The sequence below is a fragment of the Sceloporus occidentalis genome, unplaced genomic scaffold (assembly GCF_023333645.1).
Source record: "Sceloporus occidentalis isolate IW3139 unplaced genomic scaffold, rSceOcc1.0.p SCAF_9, whole genome shotgun sequence".
NCBI lineage: Eukaryota > Metazoa > Chordata > Lepidosauria > Squamata > Phrynosomatidae > Sceloporus > Sceloporus occidentalis.
This window is the reverse complement of record NW_028316989.1, coordinates 41,122,768-41,150,337: the sequence shown is the minus strand read 5'-3', so window position 1 is coordinate 41,150,337 and position 27,570 is coordinate 41,122,768. Positions and strand designations below refer to the sequence as shown.

General features: G+C 39.4%; 1 protein-coding gene across 1 annotated transcript; it reads left to right on the top strand.

The window, feature by feature from the left end:
- Window positions 1-4,068: 4,068 nt before the first annotated feature.
- Window positions 4,069-27,242, top strand: LOC149307378 (transmembrane channel-like protein 3). The gene is made up of 22 exons (XM_089538729.1): window positions 4,069-4,178; window positions 4,931-5,074; window positions 6,750-6,825; window positions 7,670-7,751; window positions 9,266-9,372; window positions 10,073-10,171; window positions 10,303-10,445; window positions 11,792-11,939; window positions 12,927-12,970; window positions 13,117-13,264; window positions 14,926-15,035; window positions 15,247-15,325; window positions 15,870-16,124; window positions 16,478-16,606; window positions 17,454-17,521; window positions 17,723-17,851; window positions 18,732-18,842; window positions 19,809-19,934; window positions 21,272-21,350; window positions 21,822-21,864; window positions 25,052-25,364; window positions 26,402-27,242. Exons 1-22 carry the CDS (start codon window positions 4,069-4,071, stop codon window positions 27,240-27,242), a joined length of 3,384 nt encoding a protein of 1,127 aa, XP_089394855.1.
- Window positions 27,243-27,570: the final 328 nt, after the last annotated feature.

Genomic DNA, 27,570 nt, shown 5'->3' with positions numbered 1-27,570 from the left:
AGTTCCTCTATATCCCAGACAGTGTGGAAAATAAGATGTTGGACTCAGCTTTGTTCAGAGAGTTTTTTTCCTTACCACTTCATGTCATTTTAACCCTTCTCCCTCACATTTTCTATCTAGAAAAGGAGGGGCTGGGCTCTCATAAAAAGACTTTGTATAAAGGAGCTTCTTTGTCAGAGGCTTTGTTAACTGAGGTATTCCTCTACTGAAGCACTATGCATTCTTCAGTGGCTATGCCTTTCCAAATGGTGCCAAGGTGGATGGTGCCTGTTAAAATACCAGAAATGAATCTGATGAAAGGTGGAAAGATTATGAAATCAATTGAAGAAGGAGGATACAGTCATAAAAAATGATAACAGGTGGAAGTGATGAAAAACAGGAACATTTGAAAATGGAAGAGAAAGGAAGATACCACACTTTTGCCATCATCAAAACAGCACCATACAGGTGTTTTGAAGCAAATCCATACAGGTTTTGAAAATGTATTAGGAAGGAGAAGCACACCGTCCTCTGGGATGAAAATTGTTCTGCTTATGAAGGGAACTGGGATGTATGGCATGTCAATCCTGAGTAAGAAAGTGTGACAACTTGTGTATGATTTGACTTTTGAAATGCCACAGTTCTCCGGTTTGAATTCCACTGTTGCTTGAAAGCAGAATGGTCAATTCTCCAAATACTTGGATACCCATATTTTTATTATTCCTCAATCAGATGAGTGGTTTTTCTAGCTCCATAAAAAGGAAGCACTGAGTAGCTTGTCACCAGTTTATGCTCCTGTAGCGTCATTCCATCTGGAAATCAGAGATAAGCTTCATGGGAGAGAAATATTACAGGTGAGAGAACTACAATGTTGTGCTTGAGATACCTAGGACTGAATCTACACAGGCTAAATAATGCCTCCTTACATGTCCTGTTGGAACACACTATGTTCCTCTTGTTTCAGTGCAACAATGCTTCTTTTCTATGCCTGAGGGTTTCAAGGACATTTTAAAAACCCTCTATTTTGCTCTTCTGCTTTTGAGAAGAAATGGGTTTTTAAAATGTGTGGTTTGACCCCTGAATTAGGATATTGATGGAAGTGGAGATGGAACAGGAAGGTTGGTGAGTGGCCACCTACTTTGCCACATGGAAAGCTAGCTCTGCTGTTTGCACTGGCATCCAGAAAAAATGGTGTCGCCTCTCTTTTTTTAATTTGATGTTTGTAACCCAAAAGTGAGATGGCAGAGGATTAATTGGGAATGCCCTGCCAAATCGCCAGTCAAAGGGCATGCAATATGGTATGGGTGTGTATAATTTCCATTGGCACCCCTTGCAAGCACTAATGTGCCCTCTCTAAGCATTCAAAGTGAGGCATTAAAGACCGTCTGGTTATCAAAGAATGCAGGTTATCAAAGGATGCAGGAAGAGAAACATAAAGGAGGATCGTTAAACAATGTAGTTAAAGCATTTCTGTTCTTACCCTTTCAAGGGGTAATTTTTTTCAGCCAGCCATGTTGGGAGCAGGAACAAAAGCAAGCAGCAAATCTAGCAGAGAATTAAATTTTCTCTCCTGCCAGGGGAGCCAAATGAACTGCCAAAAGATGTCATGAGTTTCTGATTTATGCAGCTAAGGCCTTACAATAGAGCACAGAGTAATTATAGAATGGGATGGGAACCTTAATCCTGGGAGATAGGAACACATCATGAAGGTTATGGGGTTGCAGGGAGGAGGTTAAATGATTTGGGAGTCTTCTAATGGTACATTTGAAATGTAGGTGCTTGCCTTGGCCATGCTGCCAAGAGAATCGAAGAATGGAGACTGATATTTTTCAGATCAGCCGTATTGTCTGGTGAGAATGTGGAAACGCTACTTTGGACTATGACTTGCAACAACTACTATCACCACTGTCAATGTTGGCTGGAAGATTTTAGGAACTATAGTCCACAGGAAAGAAATTTACTCAGGTTGAAGGGGCAGCCAAAAAAGCCGATGCAATTCTAAATTGTTTCAACAGTAGTGTCCAGATCAAGGGAAGGAGCAGTACCACACTATTTTATTTTGATCAGACCCCACCCGGAAAAGTTTGTCCTGTTCTGAGAATCATAGTTCAAGAAAGATACTGATCAGCTGGAAAATGCCCAGAGGGTGGCAGCCAAGATGGCAATCAAACCCAATGAGGAAAGACTGAGTAAACTGAGGTCCAAAACACACTGCAGAAATAATCCAGTTTGAGACCGCTTTAACTGCCCTGGCTCAGTGTTGGGGAATCTTGGGAAGTGTAGTTTATTGTGGCACCAGAGCTCTCTGACAGAGAAGGCTAAATGTCTCACGGAACTACAATTTCCAGAATTCCCTAGCATTGAGCCAGGGCAGTTAAAGTGTTTTCAAACTGGATTATTTCTGCAATGTGTTTTGCACCCGAGTATGTTCAAGATGAGAAGACTGGGGACTTTTTATCACAAGAGGAAAATTGGAAGGTTAAAGCGGGGCTAATGCAGGTTCATCCAGAATATTAGGGAAAACTTTGCATTTGCTTATCACATGATGCTGCACACAATCCAGAGAGAATCCAGGGAGAATGAGAGGTGAATCAAGAAATGAGCAAATTTGCAAAACTACCACATTATAAATATTCAATCCCATTGTAACTCGCATGACTCTGTCCTGTGGAATCCTGGAATATGTCGTTTGGAGAGGTATTTTGAATTCTTTTCAAGATACCCCTAATGCTGTCATTCGGGAAAGTGGAACTACAACCCCCAGGATTCCATAGGCTGGAACTATTAACCAGTTAAAGTGGAATTGAACTGTTATAGTGGTGTAGATTTTTAAAGAGATATCAGATGCTGCAACTCTGTAGTGTATCATAGAATCATAGAGTTGGAAGAGACCACAAGGGCCATCCAGTCCAATCCCCTGCATGCAGGAATTCAAAAGCAAACTTTCCCTGTCAGATGGCCATCCAGCCTCTGTTTAAAAACCTCCAAGGAAGGAGACTCCACTGCACTCCGAGGAAGTGTGTTCCACTGTCGAACAGCCCTTATTGTCAGGAAGTTCCTCCTAATTTTGAGGTGGAATCTTTTTTCCTGTACCTTGCATCCATTGTTCCAGGTCCTGTTCTCAGGAGCAGCAGAGAACAAGCTTGCTCCATCTTCAATATGACACCCCTTCAAATACCTAAAGAGAGCTATCATATCACCTCTTAACCATCTCTTCTCCAGGCTAAACATATCCAGCTCCCGAGATAAACTCAATATCTATAATGGCATCCATACTGGCACCAAAAGTTGGATGGTAAGGGGATGGAATCATGGAAAGGAAGAAGTTTTATAAAAGAATTGATACCCACACCACCATGGCATAATGATAGGTCTGAGAAAAACCAGTGTACACTCATGGTACAGTGGGATACACTTCAGCAATAAAATGTCTGTAGCTGAGACAAACCTAACTTTTCTCCTTTATCACCAAAAGGATAAAGTGTTGTCAATGGCAGGAATATGTGGGAATGGGTACTTCTATGTTCAGATGTGTGTGTGTCATGTGAATCTAATATAAGATAGTGTGAAACAGTAATATCCACCCTATCCGACTTTGCCCAGTTTCTCTTGACTGAGCAATCAGCTTCAAAGGAGGATTTTAATACAACAGTATTACGATCCTATTTTGCAGAGATGCTCAGGTTTGGTATTTTGTAGCAAGAGAGCAGCACAGTACCTGTGTCTCCTAGAGCTGCTTAACTTCACTCCAGATGTCTGCTGCTGGAGTTGACTGACCAACAGAAATCTCTCCTGCACTGTGCCTTTAAGATTCTGCACATCTTCCTAGCCTGCTGTCTTTCCCAGATTTTGAAGCATGAGGCACAGACAGGCAAGAGGAGCCAAAGGAGGCTGGTCTTCCCCAGATTTGAAAGCATCACCTATAGATAAGATCAGCCAGAGGGACCACTGACATTTGTCAGCATCTCAGTCTTTAAGAGATCTGTATCCAACTGCATTTCCAGTCTTCATGATAGCTGAGACCTGCCGCTGCTTTTTAATACTTTTACTTTATTTTAAAAATAAAAAATCTCAAACTCTGGAAACAAGATGCCAACAGGAGCTGGATCATCGCCGACGAAAAACACCAGAGCCTGCAAGAGGTCTAAAACTTTAAAACGCCACGCTAGCATCTATGCCTACCCAGAACCACCTGGAAGGTGAGAAATTATGTACTTCTTTCATATCGAGAGAATAGAAACATATTGATAATATATTTTAAAATGATTAAATTGTTAATTTTATTATTAAATATTATTTTTATTATTACAAAGATTAAAGTATCCTGTAGGTTACTCCCATGTAGAATAGAACCATTCAGAAAGTTGTGAAATTGTGAGTCAACACATAGGGGAAAATCCCAAGAATTCACTGGGTCAGCACTAATAACAGTATTTATGCCATTATCTTTAAAGCTTGTTTGCATATTAGGTTTTCAGTAGTGTTTTTCCTCCTAGTCTAATAGTAAAATTTCAATGCAATGGAAAAGTAAAAAGTACAGCATTTATGCTTTTTGAATGCTGAGAAATTTAGTACAAGGTTTCACAGAAATACGTTCTGTTCATTGCTGGCTAATGTGAGAAAGTATGAAACTGTTTTGCCATCAAGTTCTGTTCTTTGTGCAGGTCTGCACAGCTAGCTGCCTTTTAAACAACATCCTGACAGAAGGCAATTAAATAGGCTGATGGTTTTTGTTGCAATGAAGAAATATGTATCAGTCTGACGCTCAAAAACCATAATGACTGGGGCGGGAGGAAGGCAAGAAAAGGTGGACTAATTTCAGAGTCACAAGAACTGTATGAGCCAAACAGCTTTTTTGTGTGAGGGATTTTACAGATGGGGTTACTTTTAGCTCGAGTCAATGAGCATAACTCACAGTTTGTATTTTCCTTTGGATACTACTCCTGTTTAGTAATTCAGATGATGATAAGGGAGACGAAAAGGTTGACAGCAATGACCCAGAGCAGATCTTCCAGAACATACAGTTTCAGAAGGAGATCATGGCTAATATCCGTTGCAGACCATGGCCCATGCGGCAGAAACTCAGGGCACTAAGGTAAAGGATGTTCACCAGTACCACCAGGGCTTCTGAAGTGTGACTTCAGCTGATGTGTACAGTGGACCCTTGCTATATGCTGGTGTTTGGTTCCAAGATCCCCCGTGGATAAAAGACCTTCTCACAGAGAGAAGAAAATGGCTGAAATTACTTGTTACTGCTTTTGAGAAAAAGCTGAGTGAAGAATTACATCCCTAATAATTCACAGATGTTTAGGCTTACAAATGATTTTATCTATACAAATTGAGCACATTTTTCCTAACCCTAATTTTGGGGCTGGGTGGAAGATGAGCTCAGTCTTCCCCAGATCAAATTGAAAAGCACCACAGGCTGCAAATAGTCCACTAGCCAATGGCTCTCCAACCATTCTAACATTTTGTAAGCCTGAAATAAGGTAGAGTGCTCTTTTTGTCACGCACACCCCTTTCCCATTCTATTGCCTGATGTTTGCTCTTGTGTGGAGAGGCTGTTATAGGATATGTGTTTTTGCAATAAGAATCCTATGGAACTGTGTGGTGTGTAGTTTGGTGAAACACTCGAACTCTCTGGCTGGGAATTCTGAATGCACCAGACTCAGCTACAAAGCCCAGGATTCAAAAACATGAAACCATGACAGTTAAAGTGTAATCATAGTGCTATAATTCTGTAGAAGGCTGCAGTGTTTCTGTTTCAATTAGTTCAGATGATCTTAGCTAGAATGGGTGGTGACCCTCTTTCATCCAGTGGGTTCTTTGTCCCAAGGGCCAAATTCAGTTGTAGGGGGAGCAAAGGCATTTGGGGTCTAAAAGAAAACACACCAAGAGATTTTTGCTTTCTTCCCAATCACACAGAGCCCAAACAGACAGGCCAAAATAAAGCTGCTGACAGACACTTTGGAGGTATGCTGTTTAAACGACACATGGAAGCTGTGCCAAAGCTGTGGCCCAGTCCTTAGGACTGGCACATAGCTTTGGTGTGGCTTCTGGCCTGTTAGGATGCATTTAAACAGCATACCACCAAAGTGACCTGAAGCAGCTTTATTTTGGCCTGTCTGTTTGGCCCTAAGTCTCCAGAAAGGTACAAACAATGATGCCATGCATTAGGAAGTGTGTCCATCTTGGTTTAAGACTCTGCCCCAAAATCTGAATTTCTGCAGTCCTACATTGTCTAGCAGGATGGACCCAAACCATTTTGCCATGTTACGTGAAAAACAAGATGGCAACATGTCTTCTCATTAAATGTAGTGTACAATACTAAACATTCCTAAAATAATTATCTTTATGCTAGTCTCTTCCCTTTGTTTACCAGTGAAGGTCTTCTCCCATCCTTTATGATGCCATCTTCAGAGCGGGGAAACTATTTAACAATTGATTTTTGTAATATGGAGTGTGAAGAGATATTGCCATCTTGTTCTTCTTTTCCCCAACACCATGCCGAGGTGACAGCCTGATTTTGTGTAAAGTAATGTCATCCCTGATCCTGTTGAACCATTGCTCCTCCTAGCTCAAGATCAAGATCAAACTTGATTCCATCCTATTTTCAAAAGAGGGGAACTTGAAGGAGGCAATTGCATTTTGCCGCAGTAATTGATGTGCCTTGGCAAGTCTGTTAGCAGTTATCAATGAGGTGGAAATAGCAGGAGCTCAGGAAAAGGACTGTTTAGTCACATGAGACCAAAATTTCATCTTCTCAACAGACAAGCTAAAGAAATTGTGTTGAAGTATGAAGGTCGGCTGACTCGGACAAGAGGCTACCAGGCAGCTGGAGCAGAGGTGGGTCTGCTTTTCATCACAGTCTCCAGAACTCACTTTTCATGGAAATGATGCCAGAAAGGAAAGCATTTTCAATATTTCATAGCATAAAGAAGAGGGCAGCAACCTACAGGTTGCTAATTTTGTTTTCTGACTTTTTGTTTTGTTTTGTTTTATGTCTTTAACAATTGTATCAGACAGAGATGCAGCACAAGAATCTTCCAGACTGGTCTAAAAGAACATAGTTTCTTGCAGTCTACCTCCTTGGGTTTTGCCAGGTTTTGCTGTTTGTTGTTGCTTCTATGTCCACTTGTTCAGTGTCACTGTGTGCATGATGTGTGTCTCTCTGTGTAGCAATTTCTGTGTCTGAACTAAGGTTGTTTCAAGAGTGTTTTAAAAAAAGAAAACTAGAGGTATGATTTGCCAAGATGATCCTATGGTTTGAAGGGCAAATCTTCTCATCCTTTCCTTTTTAAAATTATTCTTAGAGTCACAAAGTTATAGTGCAGAAATACCATTTCATTTATGCACTGTGGTATCATAACTCATATATATATATATATATATATATATATATATATATGGAAGACAAAAAGACTTGGAAAAGTGACATTTAAAAACTAAAAAATGTAGTTAAAATGTAACTTTTCTAAACATGTTTAAAGTGCATTAAAAGCAATGTATTTTAAGAACATTTTTTTCTTCTTGTTTCTATGTATACTGAATTAGATGAAGTAAACCAGATTCTGGATGATATTATTAATCACTCAAGGGAAAAGGAGACAGATCTGGAAATCTCCTAATTGTTTCATGCCAAATAAAGTTGTTGTTCTTTTTTTTAAAAAAAAATGTGTGTTTTCCCTAGCTCTGGCGTAAATTTGTTCGTCTTGCATACAACTTTATGGTCATCTTTATTCCATGGGAAATGAGAATCAAGAAAATTGAAAGTAAGTGTAAAAATTTGCAAAGTATTGCAATAGAAAAGGACTGGAACCAAAGAAATGTCTTTTTAAATCTCATTTTAAAATTCAGATGAAAATGTTATTAGGATGCCACAAAACAAAAAAAGGATTGGTTGCAGCTACTTACTTAGAAATCCATTTTTTAAAAAAATTACAAGCTTAAAATACATTTTGAAAATTAAATTAGATCTCTACACTAAACTGGACTCATTGCTATAATGCTGTCAAAAATATTTTCAGATTTAGGCAACATATATGTTTCTTGCTATTTGTTCATTTATATTATGCCTTTCCCTAAAACACACTCAAAAGGAGTTTGAGTTGCACAGTTGTATAACGTCCATATCTACTTGAGGGCTACTGTTATGTAGTAATGTGCTGTTATTTCCTAATTTCTCTGACCACAAATAAGGTTGAAAATTTGGATGGACTGGAATAAAAATTACCATCATCATCAGCTCTATGAATGATGCTTTTTGTATATTAGTGAAAAGTATGTAAGGGGATTATCACACAGGAGGCTTAATGTGGTTAAAATGCCAGTTAAACACTGATTTTGATGGGCCCAAGGGTGAGGAGACCTAGTAAAAGGTCATAGCACTATGACATTCAGTATTGAGCAAAGCCACAGGTTGGTTTTTTTTTGGATTATGTCCACTGCATCTTCTTTGAATCCAGCAATTGACCCATCTGCCCATCCTTTGTGTAAGCGTTGTTCGTCACTTCTGGGCTTGGTAGGAATTTCCCCCTTTTTTCAATTTTGTTAGTATTTAAGATACACTGAATTTTAGGGAATTGACATTTGCAATTGATATTTTGTAATTGTGAAGTCAAAGGCTTTCATGGCCAGCATCCATAGTTTTTTGTGGGTTTTTCAGGCTATGTGGTCATGGTCTAGAAGGGTTTCTTCCTGACGTTTCGCCAGCACCTGTGGCTGGCATCTTCTTCTAGGCCATGGACACATAACTCAAAAAAAAAAAACCCACAAAAAACTATAATTTGTAATTGGTCTGTAAATACATGGTCACTTGGCAGGTAGTGGGTGGGGAAGAACAGTAAAATTATTCTGAACACCTATGGCACCCAATTTGGTGAAAGCATGGCCTCTGGAGCTGCATCTTTAGATCATGGCATCAAGGGGTTCTGGAAGGATGCTGCTCTTAGGATTGACTTGGGGCTGTGCCCTCACTTTAATGCTTCTGGCTTAGGGAAGAGATACCCTGGGTTTTCCAAGAAGAAAACTAGGTGTCTGAATTCTTCTTTGGGCTTTGGTGTTTAGCCAGGGGGATCTGAGGAGGGAATCTGGTGGGTATCTACTGCTTCAATTGGTCTCACCAGGTTGCTCCCACTATTGGCTATCACAGAGTTTAAATGTGTGAAATAGTTTAATAATTCAATAAAGTTACCTATATTCAACCTATGTTCTTGTGTCTGGCCTCTTTATTCCCATTGTGGGTCAGCAAATATCAACAATACTTTTCTCCATATTTTCTTTCCAGGCCACTTTGGCTCTGGAGTTGCATCTTACTTCATTTTTTTGAGATGGTTGTTTGGTATCAATATTGTCCTCACCGTCATGACAGGAGCCTTTGTTGTTTTACCAGAGGTGAGTGTCAGTTGTAGATCACTGTGTTCAAAGGCATTTCAGAAATGAAAACATGACCAAAGCAGTAACATTTGGTGTATATCTGCTAAATTTTACTGGTGACAGAAGTGAGGGAACAGACATGACATAGGGCAACATTCTGATTTTTAAAGTGGTTTGAAATTTAGTGTGAAATGATTGCTGTTGTGTGCATTTAAGTTGTTACCAATTTATGGTGGCCCTAACCATATTATGGTGTTTTCGTTGCAAGATTTGTTCAGAGGGGGTTTACTCTGGCCTTCCTCTGAGGCTGAGAGACTATGACTTGCCCAAGTTGGTTTCCATGGCCAAGCAAGGATTCAACCCTTGGTTTCCAGAGTCATAGTCCAACACTCAAACCACAATCTTGGCTTCAGTATTAAATTATGCACATTTGAATGTATACACCAGACACAGCAACACTATGTGCATTGCCACAAAATAAAGCCACCATCTCTACTCTTATTTAATTTATTACTTAATTTATTCATATTCTGTTTTCCTCCTGTGCTACCATGGCCTTGTATATGGTTGTCCCTTCATAAGATTTTGTGTTCACATTGTCAGGAGGCTTCAGCCAAAGTACAACCCATGGTTAACCAGTGAAATCATGACTGAGTAGAGATTTGATCCTGAATATTCCCTGCTTAATAGTCCAACTACTCACAACATTTCATTGCAGATCTTGGCTGGAGACCCTTTTGGAACTACTCCCAGCAAACGCATCCCTGATGATCAACTTAAATCAGCACAAGATTTGGATACCATCTGGTCTTTGGGGGCAAGATGAAGAATTTATACACATACATACAGATCAATGGGGGGGGGGGAGAAAGTGTGTGTCTTTTTTGTTTTGTTTTGTTTAAAGCCTACCAGGTAAAACTGCTTCTTGTAATTTTTATTTTATTTTAGGGTTATCTTCAGTACTCGGTTTTATTCTATGGCTACTATGGTCAGGCGAGGAAGATTGGCACAGCTGGTTATCGACTGCCACTTGCATACTTTCTTGTTGGGATGGCTGTCTTTGCATACAGCTTCATTATCCTTTTAAAGAAGTAATGCAGCACTTTTTGTTCCTGTTTGCTCAAATACAGCAGAGTAGTGTTGTTTTATTAATGCTGGGAAAGACAAAAATGGGTTCTGATCCCTTTACTCATGGTCTCTATATCCCTTTTCCAGTGAGATGAAAACAAAATTAAATTTTAATTGTTCACAAATAGACCATTGGTTTACGTTAACTTGTTCTAGCGACCATGTACCACTGGTCTTACAAGAATTCCTATGGCTTGCAATTTCTGGGTGCTGGTCTGGACTTACAAAGTCCTAAATGGCTTGGGGCCAGGATATCTGAAAGACCACTTTCTCCCATCTAAGCCTGACCAAAATCTAAGATTGTCAGTGGAGGCCCTTCTATATGTCCCATTATCCCATGAGGCTAGCCTAATGGGTACATGAGATAGGGCTTTTTCTGTAGCAGCACCCCAGTTATGGAACTCCATCCCAAGGGAGGTCAGGCTGGCTCCATCCCTTCTTAGTTTCCAACATGCCATAAAGATTGTGCTGTGTTGCATAGCCTTTGGTTCTTAAGGTTACTGGTGTCAGCCCTGGTTGTTTTTATAAAATGTTTGTTTGTTTGTTTGTTTGTTTTTTACAAGAGCAGGGGAGGGCTCTCAATCTCACCATCTTTGCAGGCATGCTTGGTGAGGACCTGGGAGGGAACCTTCTCCATGGCTGCTCCCTTCCATGGAAGGCCTGCTTGGTCCCTTCCCTGTTCTCTTTTCTGCCAGCAAATGAAGATGGGCCTTTGAGTTTTAATTATGTTTTAAATCTTTTACCTGATTTTAAGTACTTCTAACTTAAACACATTATTTAAAAAAAATTAATATTGTTATTTAATTTTTTTAAACTTTTGTAAAGTAAGGTTTTACCTTAATCTTTTTTTAAAAATTAATGTATGCTGCCTTGAATCCCAGCTAGAGAGGGTCGAAAAACAGGATAGAAATTCAATAAATAAATCAATTAATATTTCAATGATTTTTATTTATTTATTGAATGTTTTAAAGTTTTTTTAAATCAATTTTGTAGCGCCTTTGGGCTCTGGTGCATTGGGAGGTTATAAATAAATGCCTCGAATACATAAATCAATTATTCAGTTTTGAAAGCAGATCTATTGAGCTAAGGTGTCTCGTGAAGAGTAATCTATGAGCAAAACTGATAAGGATATGTGAGATATTTATTTAGGGAACTGGATGGATAAGGCATTTTTTTTTAAAAAAAATCATTTATTCAACATTTCAAAGATTCAGCTGAGCAAGAAAATCAAAACTGACATTTGCTCCATCCCAAGAACAAGCTTTTCAGCAACTCACATCCATGGGTGCTCTTAATTTTTATTTTCTAGGATGGCTAAAAATTCAAGAATGAGCCTAGCAAGTGCTTCTGATGAAAATTATACATTTTGCTGGAGGGTGTTCTGTGCCTGGGATTATCTTATTGGCAACCCAGAAGCTGCGGAGAGCAAATCTGCTGCCATAGTTAACAGCATCAGGGTAAGTGATTTGTCACTTTTCACAAAATAAAGTCCACCCTATGATTTTGTGCATAAAGCAAATATGTTACAGAGCAACATCTCTGATCTTTGGATAGTCCAGACAACAGCTGGGGAAAGGAAACTCTGTTCACTTTAATATAACCTGCCTAGTTTCACACTTTTAACAAAAGTAACTTGGCTTGTATATATGCCTTCTGGTTTCCTGTCAACTTGTGGTGACCACAATAATTTCATAGGGTTTTCTTAAGCAAGGAATATTCAGAGGTGGTTCTGCAAGTTCCTTCTTCTGAAATATACCCTACTGCACCTGGTATTCATTGGTGGTCTGCCATCCAAGTACTAACCAGGGCTGACCTTGCTTAGCTTCTAAAGGGATCTGGTGCCTTTAGGGTATTTAGGCCAGGTCTGAGCATTGGACTATGACTCTGGAGACCATGCCTTGAATGTTCACTTGGCCATGGAAACCACTGGGTGACCCTGGGCAAGTCACACTCTCCAAGCCTCAGAGGAAGGCAAAGGCAAACCCCCTCTGAACAAAGCACCCCCCCCCCAATAAATCTTGCCAAGGAAATCTTGCAATAAGTTTGCCTTAGGGTCTCCATAAGTCAGAAACACCTTGAAGGTGCACAACATAGAGTTGGGCTTTGAAATATGTATTCCCACATTAAGCCACAAAATTCCCCACTCAAAGAATGCAGACAGAAATCCATACATTAGAAGTACATATGCTCACAAATGTGTTTAAGGGAAAATATTAAAAATTCATGATGTTAGGTGAATTACTTGCAAATATGTATATTTTAGGCAAACCTGCAAAAAGGTGCATATATATATATATATATATATGCACCAAATTTTCAGGAAAACTGAAGAAAGCTTGAATGTTTGCATGGGATTGAAAAAGTGGGCAAATCTCAACTCAGCTCAGTCATCATACATATTCTGAGCTTTCACAGTATTTTAATATATTTTGGTCTCTTTCAAGGAAGCTATATTGGAAGAACAAGAGAAGAAGAAAAGCACAAACGTGTATGTATACATATTATTTTCCAATGCACAGTGCATGATTTACTCCCAAACATTTTCTCTCCTTCCCTCCCTATCTCTGAAGTATATAATAACCTTTTAAAGGATTTGCTGAACAATTATAATTCTTTCTTATGTTTCCTTGGCAGGGCAGTGACAATCAGTTTAAGGATCATTGCAAATATCCTTGTGCTTCTTTCGCTTGCTGGAAGCATTTATATCATTTACTTTGTGGTGGATCGGTCCCAGAAGTTAGAGCGGATGAAAAAGGAGCTGACTCTCTGGGAGAAAAATGAAGTAAGAGAAGGCTATTTAAACAAAAAGATAGATAATAAAACAAGTGACTTGGTCTGGATGGGTTCTCAAGGGATTTTTCTAAAATGTTTGGCCCAATTAAAACTGTTTTAGCAGCACTCATCAATGTCATCCTGAAAAGTGGCCATGTCTGCCATATTAGGATATTACAAGACACTTAACTATTTTTCATTCAGAGAATTAGAGGAACAGAATTACATCAGATGAGATGTAAGAAAGCATTTAGAAGCCCTTCCAATAAAATAAATGTAAGATTCCAAGTTTTTGTGGCTTAATATACAGGTTACATTATCATTTAACTAGTTATATTGCCATTACCTGCAATCTGCAGTCTAAGGAGTTTATCACACGGGAGGAATTCCTCTTAATTTTGAATGAAAAGAAAGTGGGGCCAGAACACATTCACGTGAATTCTCTAGTTCAGTGAATATACGTGAATTCGAATTGCATTCGAACTGACTTCTCATTGCCCGAAAATAGCTTGCCATTGCCCGAAATTGCATGTGATCACCTCTCACACAATAATGTGAAACCCCAGGATTGCGTTCAGACTGACTTCCCATTGCCCGAAATTGTGTGTGGTAGTCTGTCACGCACCCATGATTGCGTTCGGATTACCATTGGATTATATTTCCAATTTCCCTTGTCTGATAACATCCTAAAAAAAAAATGCAGTGTCAACACAAACAAGAGATATTTTCATTATTTAATGTAAATGATGTTTAAATGAATGGTATTTACAAATCACCTGAAGCCATATTTGTAACACATCTTCACTAATCTATTGAATAACTGGTTGCTTCCCAATTGTATTGTACTGTACTGTACTGTGCTGCTCTTGAAAAGTATTGGGAAGCTGCGGCTCATGCAAAATGCAGCAGCCAGACTGGTATCAGCTACACATTTTAGAGACCATATAACACCAGTCCTGCAGGCACTGCACTGGCTTCTAGTTTGCTTCTGAGCAAAATTCAAGGTGCTGGTAATGTCCTACAAAGGCCTAAACAACATGGGTCTGGGATATCAGATGGACCACCTCCTCCCATATGAGCCTGCCAGAAATTTGAGCTCTTCGGAGAATGCATTGTTGCATGTTGTGAAGTTAGGCTGGCGCATATATGTAATAGGTCTTTCTCTGTAGCAACACCTCAATTGTGAAACTCCCTACCCAAGGAAATTAGGCTGGCTCTTTTAAGCTTCCAGCAGGCAGCCAAATCAGTGCTGTCCTACATGGCATTCAATGAAATGGCTGTTTTAACTGTTATAAAACTGGATGGGGATTGCTTTTAGACTGCTTTTATACATTTTAAAAAGTATTTTAATGTGTTTTTAAAATGTTTTCATCTTTCTATTGTTTTTCTTGGTTTTTATTTGGAGCCTATGCAGGGTGGGAGGTGATACAGAAATGCTTTGAATGAATGAATGCATGCATGCATGAATGAAGGAACAAACAAATAACTGTCTAGTGTAAAAGAGCTCCTGGTGTTCAAAGAGATCTTCTGTTATCACATGGAAAACTATAGATATCCTAAGAAACTATAAAAAGCAATGAAGATTTTTTTAAAAAACTTTAAGTTTTAAATGATGTTCATCTCTGTTCTCGAAGCAGCCAAATTAAAATCCAGATATGCACTTCTTTCTAGGTAAGTGTTGTTGTCTCACTCATCACAATGCTTGCCCCTTCTGCCTTTGAATTAGTAGCTGCTTTGGAGATGTACCATCCTCGAACAACTTTACGCTTTCAGCTTGCCAGGTATGTGAAAACCAGCTGTATCAAGGCTAGGATTTGTTTGCTGACCCACTGAATCCATTGGATTCATCTACATGTTGACTTACCATTCAGCATTTTTGAATGACTCTACTCTAGTGGGTGTTGCTAAGTTTTCAATACAGCAAAGGGTGGAACGCCAAAGAACACCAGCCTTTACTGACCATCGTTTCTTTTTCTTAATGTGTTCCTACAGAGTTCTTGTCTTATATCTGGGAAATCTCTACAGCTTAATCATTGCGCTTCTGGACAAAGTTGATAGCATGAGCGTCATTGTGAGTTGCAAATCGTGAGGTGTATGGTCTCTTCTTCATAGCAGTTCAGTGAAATTAGTTGGGAATTGGTAATTTAGATGTTTCTCTGTCCCTGTAAAAATCACATGTCAGCCACAGGCATCTTGGTTTCTCATTTTCACACACCACTTATACACTGAGATACAGGATTAGCAATAAGGTTACAATAATGCTGGACTTTCTTCATATAGCTAGAATTTAGGTAGCTACTATGGTCCAAAACACACTGCAGAAATAATCCAGTTTGAGACTGCTTTAACTGCTTTGGCTCAATGCTAGGGAATTCTGGGAACTAATTTTGTGAGACATTTAGCCTTCTCTGTCAGAGAGCTCTGGTGCCACAATAAACTACAATTCCCAGGATTCCCTAGCAGTGAGCCAGGGCAGTCAAGTCGAGTCAGTAAAGCATTTATTACCAAGTCAAGTCACTGAAGCGACTTGAGTATGACTTGGGTCTGGGTCACTGCAGTTTAGAAGCAGGGCATTTAAGGTCTATTTTATAACTTTTAAAAATCCATCCTTTTAGGAATCTGAAGTTCACAAAAATGGAAACAGCACTTTGGAAACTGCCAGATTCTTAGCTACTCAAATGGTTTTGGGATACAACTTTTCTACAACTATTCCCCATATGCAAACGATGAACAGCACGTTTCATTTTGTTGAGAATCGCACTCATAGGAATACTGTACCAGCTATCCTGGATATGACAAACAACACAGCACCTTCTGAATCCAGCACCCAGAGTCACCAGAGTCAATGCTGGGAGACCTATGTTGGTCAAGTAAGTCCAACCTTTATGGCCTGTTAGATAGGCATGTATCAACCAAAATGCAGGGGATTTTCATTAATGACTCCTGGATCAAGGAAAATTCCCTCTGAAGAATTCTTGAGCTTTCAAGATGAATCATAGAAGAGTTGGAAGAGACCGCAAGGGCCATCCAGTCCAACCCCATTCTGCCATGCAGGAAATCTCACCCTTTCTTGTTTCTGTTGCAGTGTGCTTTCTATTGAATTCTGTAAATGTGTTCATTGATTTACAATGCTTTTATTTTAATTTTTCATGGTTTTAACATATTTTGTTATATCCCTGTTAATCATTTTAAGCATTGTAAGCTGTTTCCATATTGATTCCAGGAAATGTTGAAACTGTCCATCATTGATATGCTGTTCACGGTGGCAAGTATCTTGTTGATTGACTTCTTCCGTGGACTATTTGTTCGATACTTAAGTGATTGTTGGTGCTGGGATTTGGAAAGCAAGTTTGTGAGTACATTTATATATACATATATTACTAAAGAAAAGATAAAACTGAGAGCAACGCCTCCAAGCGATAGGTGCTGCTGTTTATCACCTTAGCACGATGGCTGGAAAGTGCAGCTTTCAAGCAAGAAAGGTGGGTTTTTTGTGGAGCTCAGGATGATAAAAATTGGAAATATAATATCCCAAATGCCCCTAAACATTGCACATAAGAAGGTGGTGGTGTGTCTCAACTCCCAATAGTTGCCTACCCAGCGTTTGTGCTTGTGTGTCTGTAAGTGCCTTCAAGTTGCCTAATGAGTTATGGTGACCCCGTCCATTTCATAGGGTTTTCAGGTTAGGGTTATTTTTCCATTTAATGTGTTCAGTGGCCTTATATTATCCATATTCCCTAATGCTTGCTTTTGTGGCCCCAGCAGCATCTTAATACCAATAGATCTTTTGGTTTAGTCTTTGTTAAAAGTATGGAGAACATCATCACTGGAAGTCACTAGGCACAGCCATCAAAGCCAGGTCTTCGTCTCTGCAAGCTGGATATAAATATAAAATGGGGGGAACTATTTTGCTCTGTAAGGAAGGTGAAATTTAAATAAAAGGAAATAGCGAGCTTAGGAAACCGTATTCAATAGATATATGTATTGTGTTAATATGTAATTTGGTCTAGAGATGTACCTGTTTTTCTTTCTCCCACTTTCATAAAATCTATAGAATTTGGGAAATGCTTATGACCAACAAAATAATGACCACCTCTACATGTGCTAAAGCACACGGTTATGTTAGATGCATATGACTACCACCAATGAATCTTTGCTTTAACTAATGACCTAGCCCTGCATTTTTGTTTGTGTTGTAGCCAGAATATGGAGAATTCAAAATAGCGGAAAATGTTTTGCATTTGGTCTACAATCAAGGGATGATTTGGTAAGACCCTTTAGACATGAAGGCTCCCAGAATGGCTTACAAATACTTCATCTGACAGTTTACTGCAGCCTTAAGATATGATACACAAAGGAAAAGGGATGCGGAGTGAGAAGGGAAATTTTAAGATCAGCAGCAGTTGTCTCTGGATAAACTTCTCTTCTCCTACTGTAGATGATTTTGTTTGTTTGTTTGTTTTTGCAGGATGGGGGCATTCTTTTCACCTTGCCTCCCAGCATTCAATGTTCTCAAACTGATAGGACTTATGTACCTCCGGAGCTGGGCAGTATTAACATGCAATGTACCACATCAGCAAGTCTTTCGAGCGTCAAGGTTAGTAGATAATGATATGATATGATTCATATGATATACTGTACTGTCAGGGGAGAAGAAAAATATAACTGGTTGTTGTAAGTCTTTTTACATACATTTCTAAATAAAACACATTAAATGCATGTTTGTTTTTCAATATTAAAAAAATATATATCCATGAAGGGGAGGGAGGGGGATTGAAAGCAAAATGTGTAGGGATTAAAAAATTAATGCGGAACCCTCTAACTATACAGTGTGCCCACGTTATACGCGGGCGTACTTTATGTGGACTTGAGCGCACACGCTCAAGCTACAGGGAGCGGCGGGGTGCAAGGGGCGGTGTGTCCCATTCAAATGAATGGGGCGTGCGCCCATGGTGCCCCGCACACTCCCGTGCCACCGCGCACGAGCCCCATTCAAATGAATGGGGCTTGAGCATAGGCGGAATGGATCCCCCGCGTAAGGCAAGGGCCCACTGTACTTCCCTTCTATACTCTTACAAAAATCCCTTTCTCTTTCTATGTCTTGAAACTTGGATTTCTGAACACTGAGTGTGTTCATTCTTTACCCATTTCCAGGTGGCACAGTGTCAGAAATAATTTTTCAAAAAATAAAATACCAAAATACTTGTCTCTAGCCAAAACTGCCTCTTCTACTCTCAATTGTTATTTTTAATAAAATCCCCTTAAACATAGGAGGACAATATCACTTATTGGCCTTTTGCTCCATGGAGAAGAAACAACAATTTTGCAGGACTGTGTGTGATAGCCTGAGCGTTGGGCTATGGCTCTGGAGACTAGGGTTCAAATCCCCTCTAAGCATTGGAAGCCCAATTTAACTTGCTTACAGATAGAGAGGAAGAAATCTGTAAGAAATCTAATAATTCTGTCTTCTCTTGTAGATCTAATAACTTCTACTTGGCTATGCTGCTCTTCATGCTGTTCTTGTGCATGCTCCCAACCATATTTGCAATTGCCCGTTATAAGCCATCACTAAACTGTGGGCCATTCAGGTGAGTTGGTGGGGTTATTTTATATATATATATATATATATATATATATATATATAGAGTGTGTGTGTGTGTGTGTGTGTGTGTGTGTGCTAACTTCCAGGCAGTATTCACATTGTTGTACAGATTATACAACTAGTCCATATATGTAAAGCTAGCAAAAAAGTTATGTGTGTAGGAATCATCAAGAGTACTTCATCCTTGACTGACAAGTATCTTTGTAGGCTGATACTTTTTATGCACAAAATTTGCCTGTGGGTTTTTTTTTTTTGGCTCATAAAACCGCCTTTTCTGCACAAAATATAATACTTTCTAATCTGAAAATAATGTTTCTAAACAGAAAAACCTGTTCCCTGTACCAAAAAAATAATAATGCTCTAATTAGGGATTTATTCACATTTGCTTGATTTGCACAGAAAACAGCATTTTCTGCACAAGAAACAGTTTCTTCTGCACACAAAAATAATATTTCTGTACATCAGTATTATTTCCTGCACAGAAAAGGCTGTTTTCTGCAAATCAAACACAGAATAAGTACCAATTGTGAACAGGCTTTGAAAATCATATGGTTTTTGAAGACTTTCTTACAACTGGATGAAATTTTGCCTAAATTACTCTTTGCTTTGCTTCAAAAAAAAAAAAGTAGTGCTTCTCAAACTATCTGTTCTAGTGGATTGGTACCCCTTCCCACCCGCCAATGTGCCAGGGACTAGTACCATCAATGTGCCATATTATCACATGAATAGGTTGGCAAAGAAAGTTACCGAAATTCTCCAAAAACAGGATATCCTAAACAGGAATCCAAGTGTTTCTGATAACCTTTAAAGATAACAAAAATGTCAAAAAAATTCAAGCTTTTTTCTGCCAAACTAGCACCAGGTGCAATTAAAATCCCAGAACCATTTCTCATTTGCAATGTTTTAACATGCTGTACTTTTTCTGAGAGAGCAACTGAATGTTTTCCGCTAGTGGACAAGAAAAAATATATGACATTGTGTCTGAAACCATCAAAGCCGACTTTCCTGTCTGGTTCAACAAAGTGATGACTTACGTGAGCAGTCCTGTGGTGGTCCTACCAGCTTTATTACTTCTCTTGTAAGTCTATAAACCATTTATTAATATAACTGCTGCTGACTTACTTGTTGAGAAGAACTATAGGGTAAAAATATTTTCATACCAGGGGTGAAAATCATGTGGCTGTCTTGATTTTGTCCCCTTGATGCCCCGGTAAATGCCAACCCTATAGCAAGAAGGAAGAGGGAAGCACTATCCCTTAACCTGTTATTTGATATTTATATATGTCACATGTAAGACTGATAGTTATGAAAGTCTGCCATCTAGTGTATGAAGGGCTGTGTGTTCTCAATATCCAGATGACTCTAAATTTGTGCAAATAAATACATGAAGATGAAACATGTTTGGGCTGCATACCTCTGCATCCTATTTATATGCATTCCAGGTGTCAGATGTCAAAGTTTCGTGGTCTAGGAGTTTTGGCTCTGAGACACACGTTGCAAAGATTCTACATTACTTGAGCATAGCATAAATGTTCTGCAGGTGCGACTAAGCTATGGTTGTCTTGTCACCATACCCAATGCTCTCTGCTCCAGCACAACAGCTCTTATCCCACAGCTGTTCAGTGGCTAGTGGAAAGTATATGGGAAAAATAGAAGAAGTGTCTGATGATGTCTCTAAAGCCAGATGCAGGCTGATGACATAATCCATTGAGTTCTGCTGGGATCCTTTGGAGATCTCAGTGGATGGTATAACCATTCTGTATCTGGCTATGGGGATAAAGAAAAATGTTTCTTTGTTCCTCCCTGCTTTCCACCAGCCACTGAACTTTACCTTGAAGGGAGGCTATCACAGTGAAATGGTGAGTCCTGGGTGAGGATTTGGTCATTACAGAGGAAGGTAGAGAATACCACTCTCCACAACAAAAACATAGAGATATTCAACTTGATTCTGCAGTTCCAGAGCCACAGAAAGATCCCAGGGCTGACGGGAGTTGCTTTCAATCTAGACAGCTGCGGATTGTCCACTCCTATTATAGAGACCTGCATTGAATCCCTCCACTTAGGTACCAGCAGTCTCAGATTTGGTGTACTCAGCTTGGCTGCTTAACTTTAATAGTTCTGTAATATAAGAAGAGGGACTTAGGCCCCAAACCCACTGCAAGAATAATCTAGTTTGAGATCGCTTTAACTGCATGCTGTGGAATTCTGGGAATTATGATTTTGTGGGACATTTAGCCTTCTCTGTCAGAGAGCTCTAGTGACACAATAAACCAAAATTCGCAGAATTCCCTAGCACTGAGCCAGGACCTTAGTCACGAACCTTAGTCTTTATTATATTCATATGTCAGTATGGTTTTAATTCTTGTACAATGGAAAGACATGATTTAGAAATGACTTTGCATTCTTCTCTTCTAGCATGCTAATTTATTATCTGCAGAGTATTGCAAGATCGTTAAAATTCACTAACAATCAACTAAGGATGCAGATCCAGAATGTAAGTACTGATGAAAGTTCTTATGTGTTTACTTATATTTTTGAATGAAATATTCCCCTGCATTGAGAATTTAAATAGCAGGCATATATGTATGGAAGGAGAGTCAGTGTGGTACAGTGGTTTGAGTGTTGGACTACGACTCTGGAGACCAGGGTTCTAATCCTCACTCAGCCATGAAAACCCATTGGGTGACCTTAGACAAGTCATACTCTCTCAACCTCAGATGAAGACAAAAACAAACCACTTAGAAAAAAAATCAAGCAAAGAAAGCCCTGTTATAGGTTTGTCTTAGTGTCACCATAGATCAGAAATGATTTGGAGGCACACAACACCAGTGTATGGAAGAAAGCTTGCAAGATTAATCTTGTACTCAGCTATTTATCTGATGTATATGTGGGGTTTTTTTCTTACCTAAGGTTGTTAAATAATATACCTTGTAGTTAAAGTTAATTATGTTCATGTATATTCCAGGAAAGAATGGAAGACAAGAAAAAAGTGGTCCAAATGGCAGCAGGTAAGCAGCTGTGTTTGAAAACCTTTCTCTTTTGGTTTCAGAAACTGTAACAATTGCTACTACAATTCTTTCTCCACTTCCTCTTTATAAGATTTGCAATGCACCCAAGGTTTCTAACACATTCAAGACTTTTTGATGCCTCTGAAGATACTCTTGTATTAACTTCAGAACACTTTTGCGTAGGATGTCCTAAAATAAATGGTTCGGCATCAGCCTAGGGGTTTATTAACTATGAACCTAGAAATTTGGGATTCTCTTGCCATGCGATAATCACTGGTGAAACTGCAGTATGCAGGTTGGTGACATACTACTGCAAGATTTTCCAAGGGTAAAAGAAAATGCTCCATGTTCAAAATGGATTATCCAGAGAAACAAAGGACAAAGAGTACAACCATGCAATGCTCAGTGTGCATCTATCAGGACAGGAATTAGACGGACTACAGATGCTGATGGTGAAGAAACAAGAGAAACTGTTTCTGCCACCATAAGGAAAGATCTACAGAAGGAATGTCAGCATATTGCAAAGGTGAGGGAATCAGGCATACAACTGTGAGTGGAATCCATCCATGTGTAGACATTTTCCTACCAAATGACAGAAATCTATTTCACTGTGTTGGACAAATTGGGAAGACATCAGCCCAGAGAAAACTAGATGCCTTATAGTCTGAGAGTTACTGATGATTTACTGGGAAGTCACTCAATCAGAATGAATGCCATCGAATGTTATGTGACACATTGCCAGAGATATGAGGACATATGGCAGGAATATGACAGTTTAAAGAACAAGAAGTCGTTACGCTGTAAAAACAATTTGCCACCTGCTGATTTGCGGTGTCAAGAAACATAAAATGTTTGCAGTAAGCTTCCTGTATCCTTTTAATAAAACATGCAGTTTATTAATTTTCACATATGTCAACAAAATTGTAAAAGAACACAAAGAAAAGCCTAGCTACATATTCAATATATTCCCTCCAAATCTTTGATACAACAAGCACAACACAAGACATTTAATTTAAAAGTGGCTTCCCACATCCTATCCTTTGGTCTGTGTTTATCATTACAACCCCACTTAGTTTAGATATCCAAATTAATATGTACTTCTGTTTCTAGATTTTTAAAAAACTGTTTATATTTTGAAACCTACATATATTATGATTTCTTCTCTTTCTTGTATATACAAGTGGCCCATCCCTTATGCGGGCTTGCCTTCTGTGGATTTGAGCTCACACAGAAGGCAAACCCCAATAAAAACAATGGGGCCCGCCATGGGTGCATGCCCCATTATAGTTATAGTTAATGGGATTTGAGCAGATGCTCAATTCCCCTTACGTATGGGGTGGGGGTGGGGTCCAGAACGGATCCCCCACATATAATAATAATATTAATAATAGTTTATTTATATTTTCCCACCTCTCCAAGATGGATTGAAGCGGGATTACAGTCCGTTAAAACACATACATCAATAATAAAATACATATAAAATACATCAATAAAATTAATACAATTAATCTTAAAACTGACTCATCGTCAAGTGGTAATGCAATAGATTCATACAATGGTCTGAAGGTGTCTCTTACACAAGGTCTCTTATACAAAGTCAGGTGGGTAAGGGACGGGCCAACTGCACTTCAAAAATATTTTTCACTTTCCAAAAACTTGTCTATTGGTTTTCTTTGAAAGCAAATTTCCAATCCTGTATCAATGCCGTATCTATATTCTTCCACATTCATGCATATCAGTGGTGTCACTAAGGTTGGCATCACCCAGTGCAGTATCTTGTGGTTACCCCAACTGACCTCCTCCTTTTGCAGGCGTGGTTGTTCCTAACCCTTGGAAATTGGTATGTGTGTGTGTGTGTGTATGTTGTTTTCTACTACAGCAGCATAACATTGTTGCAGCTCTTGAAGGTGTGAATCTTAGGGTGAAGCTTCTTGGCAGCTTTGTTAACAACACATCCTGAAATTCTAGATCTCCTCCAAATCTGTGCCAATATTTGCACTGAAAATCCCACATTTTTCATCAACCTCAAAACTGAATAACAGATATCTCAACTTGCAGTTCATAGTAAACACTCACAAATCAAACACAGTGATTCATTTGAAACCATTGCCAAAATTTTGCAATCATTTGTGGTGAAAATTCTGTGTTTTGCAATGTTCCCAAAATTAAATAACAGATGTCTGTGACCAGGATTCCTAGTAAACAGCCCAAATCCAACACTATCCAATTCACTTGGACATTTTGCAGCAGACTTCCACAAACAGAGAGCTAGGCTTTGCATCCCCAGATTGAGAGCCAGGGTTCAACATAAACTCCCAAATCCATTATTGTGTGATTCCAAACCTGTGCCAAAGTTCTGCAGACATTTTATAGTGTTTTGAAGTGAAAACCTCATGTTTCGCATCACCCCCATAATGGATGTCTATAAAACTAGGGTTGCTGTTAAACTCCCATATTTCAGCATTGCTCAGTTCACTCCAAACCTGTGCCAAAGATTTGCAGTTTTGTAGCATTTTACATTACCCCCTTAACTGTAACAGAAACCTTAATTGGGGCTTTGTAGTAAACGCCTGAAAATCCAACAGTGCACAGTTCACTGCATATCAATGCCTGAATTTTGACATCCCTTTCCAGCAAAACCCTCACTTTTGTATCAACTGTCCTTCAAAGGTAAATAACAAATGCTCAAAACAGGATTCCCAGTGAACACCAAAATGCCAATATTTACTGGTTGCTCCAAAACTGGGCCAAAATTTGCAACTGTTTTCCAGTGTATTTAAGCAAACCCCCAGCATTATTCAGCACCTGGTTATGGAGAGGTAGCTGGATTTAAATTTAATAAACAGAAAACCAAAGTATCACAGGCCCCCCCCCCCCGGAAAAATGAGGAAAAAATGAAATTGATTCAAATTTCTAACGTCAGTATAGAAAAAAAAGGAAAGCACCCACAGCTTTAAAATATATGTATTTTTTTAAAAAATTCAAAAAGCAAACCTTGCTTTGGCCATTTGATATAAGGTACACCATTTCACTTCTCCACTGCATGGATTTTGAGTGTCCATGGGTTTTGGTATCCAGTGGGGATCCTGGAGCCAAACCCCAGTGGATACCAAGGGCCTAATGTAAAACCATTTTTGAATATGATGCTGGAAGAAGTTAAAATTGACTTGTTACCATTTTTTTTTAGTGAGAATCCAAACCACGGAAGATAATGACAAAAGACCAGAGCTGGAAAACAATGGCCAGGAGTCTTCAATTCGGTCCTCAACACCTGGGAAGAATGGCAGTGTGGTGAATTTTGAATCTCCCAAAGGCAGGCAAATACCAACAATTTCTCAGTCTGTTCCACAACCTGAAATACCAAAGCCAGTCAGCCCAACCCTAGGAAGTTCAACCTCAGTGGCTTCTGTACCTGTAGCTCCGATACCCATCACTTCTTCCCTTCCAACACCTTCTGTCCCAACTGGAGAGAATTCCAGAACAGAATCAGTTCCTAAAAGGTAAGGCTTTCCTATTGGATTCTGAAAGGAAATGGATGTGAGCATGAAGTCATGGTTATATGACATGTCTATGAATCATAGCTGAGAGCTTGTAGTTCAATTGCACGTCAAATGTTCTGAATGCAAACAGTTCAGTGTAGATGACAGAGTCATTCATCTCTAGCACCTGCATTGTAATCCCTATTCCTCAAAGTTGGTAGAGGCACTAGAAGTGTACTACTACATTTGGTTGGGAGCCACAAAAATGGCTGAACATTTTTAGTGTTGGTCATGTGCAAGTCTAAATAATAACAGAGAACAGAAAGCACAAGGGACCTATTTTAACCTCAGTGTTCAGCCAATCTGCCTCCTTAGCAACATTTTAAAAATTCTATGGATAGATGAATGGTTTAAAAACAGCAGCTAAGGGTGCAGTCAGAAAAGGTGAAGGAGGTTGTCTCTCTTAGTGCACTACTAAGGGTTGTGAAGACTCTTAGGCATTCAATTCACTTGGCGTGTTGATTGGCCCACTGTTGTTGTGTACCTTCAAGTTGTTTCTGACTGTGGGAACCTTAAGGTGAATCTATCAAGGGGCTTTCTTGGCAAGATTTCTCCAGGGGTGTGTGTGTCTTCACCTTCCTCTGAGGCTGAGACAGTGTGAATTTCCCACAGTTGCTCAGTGGATTTCCATGGCCAAGTTGGAGATTTGAACCCTGGTCTCGAGACATACGTAGTCCAGCATTAAAACCACAGCACTAAACTGGCTCTACTGATTGGCCCATTAGACATCATGAAAAGCTCATGTGAACTCAGAATACATTTGTTAACATATAATGGCTATGTGCTCAGAGAGTGACTGGAAGCAATTGCCCAGCCATGATGCTTGTCACACTCTTTTGGGTTGTCCTGTTTGAAAATCATTTTACCTATACTCATGAAGATAGCTGAATGTTGATGTTGTGTATTGCACTCACAACATTTGCACTTTAATTGTATAACCTCCATCATTTGCTTTCCTCTCTCTCTCTCTCTCAATCTCTCTCTCTCAACCTCTGCAGATATCCTAGTGTGCATGGAAGTGCAAGTGACCTCTGCAGAGCCAAGGCTTACACCCCCATAAAGTTCAAGAAACGTGTAGATGTTCGTTCAGAACCCCTATTTAGGAAGAGCATTCGGCACATAAACCCAGAAGCTCGCAGTGCTGCCCGAGTTACTTCTTTTGCAGGCCACAGAGCCCACACAGCCAGGTATTTTATAGTCAATGAGCATGAGCCACCCATGAAAATCTTCCGCTCAAACACACGGGTGCCAAAGAATTATCGAATGGATGAGTCTGGCAATGTAGTGGAGGTGTATCCAAGAAACCTCCAAAGATACATGGTTCGGACACCACATAGGGTATACTCAACACATTTTAGTGATGATGAAGAAGAGGATGAGTTAAGGAGATCTATGGCCAATAGATCTCATCGTCCACGGTCGCTCTCTGATCTCCGAGCAGCACCTCGCTTCTACATTGGTGAGTGTGCTGACAGCCAAATTCTTAACAACAAGGCCGTGGCAAAAATGCACCACAAATCTTGGGAAGATGGCTTTGGGCTTGCATTTGATCAACCCCCACATACCCATAGAAAGATTCTCATGAAGAATATTGATCTGGACCAGCCCTACCCAGAACACCACATGAAACCTAAGTCCAAACACAAGCCTGAACCATCTCCAACTGAGTCAGACTCTATTTCTAGTAGTGACCAGCCAAATTGCAATGATCAGTATATCCAGGTCATTCACAGTAAAGTGAAGTATCCACCTGGGGGGAAATTAATAAGGAAGAAATCCAAGACTGCTGTTGATTTAAACGTGGCTGAAGCTAATGAACTGATATGCTCAAATGTCTAGCTAGGTGGAGAAAGCTTCATCATAACAGAATTACGGTTAGCCTTTACTTATGGGTACCCTTGTTTGTAAATTCATTAGCCTAAAGAAGCTATTGCACTGCATTTCAGAAAAATTGTGAGATGTGTGTGGGGGGGGGGGGGGGACTTTTGCATGTACTAAGTAAATTTCTCTCTAGTGGGACATGATAGGTTGAATTATACTGCTGTAATCCATTGGAAAGACAGATGTTAAAACGCCTTTCAAACTATCTGCAAATATATGGTGACTGAAATACCTATTTTGTAATAAATTGTGGCTAATACAAACTATTTGCATCACCTTGCTGGCT

Bases quoted from the DNA above. Each gene is read 5' to 3' on its own strand.
- LOC149307378 (XM_089538729.1), top strand. From the start codon at position 4,069: ATGCCAACAGGAGCTGGATCATCGCCGACGAAAAACACCAGAGCCTGC. The intron at 10,172-10,302 runs GCAAGATGAAGA...ATTTTATTTTAG, and splicing joins ATACCATCTGGTCTTTGGGG to GGTTATCTTCAGTACTCGGT. The intron at 19,935-21,271 runs GTAAGTCTATAA...CTTCTCTTCTAG, and splicing joins CCAGCTTTATTACTTCTCTT to CATGCTAATTTATTATCTGC.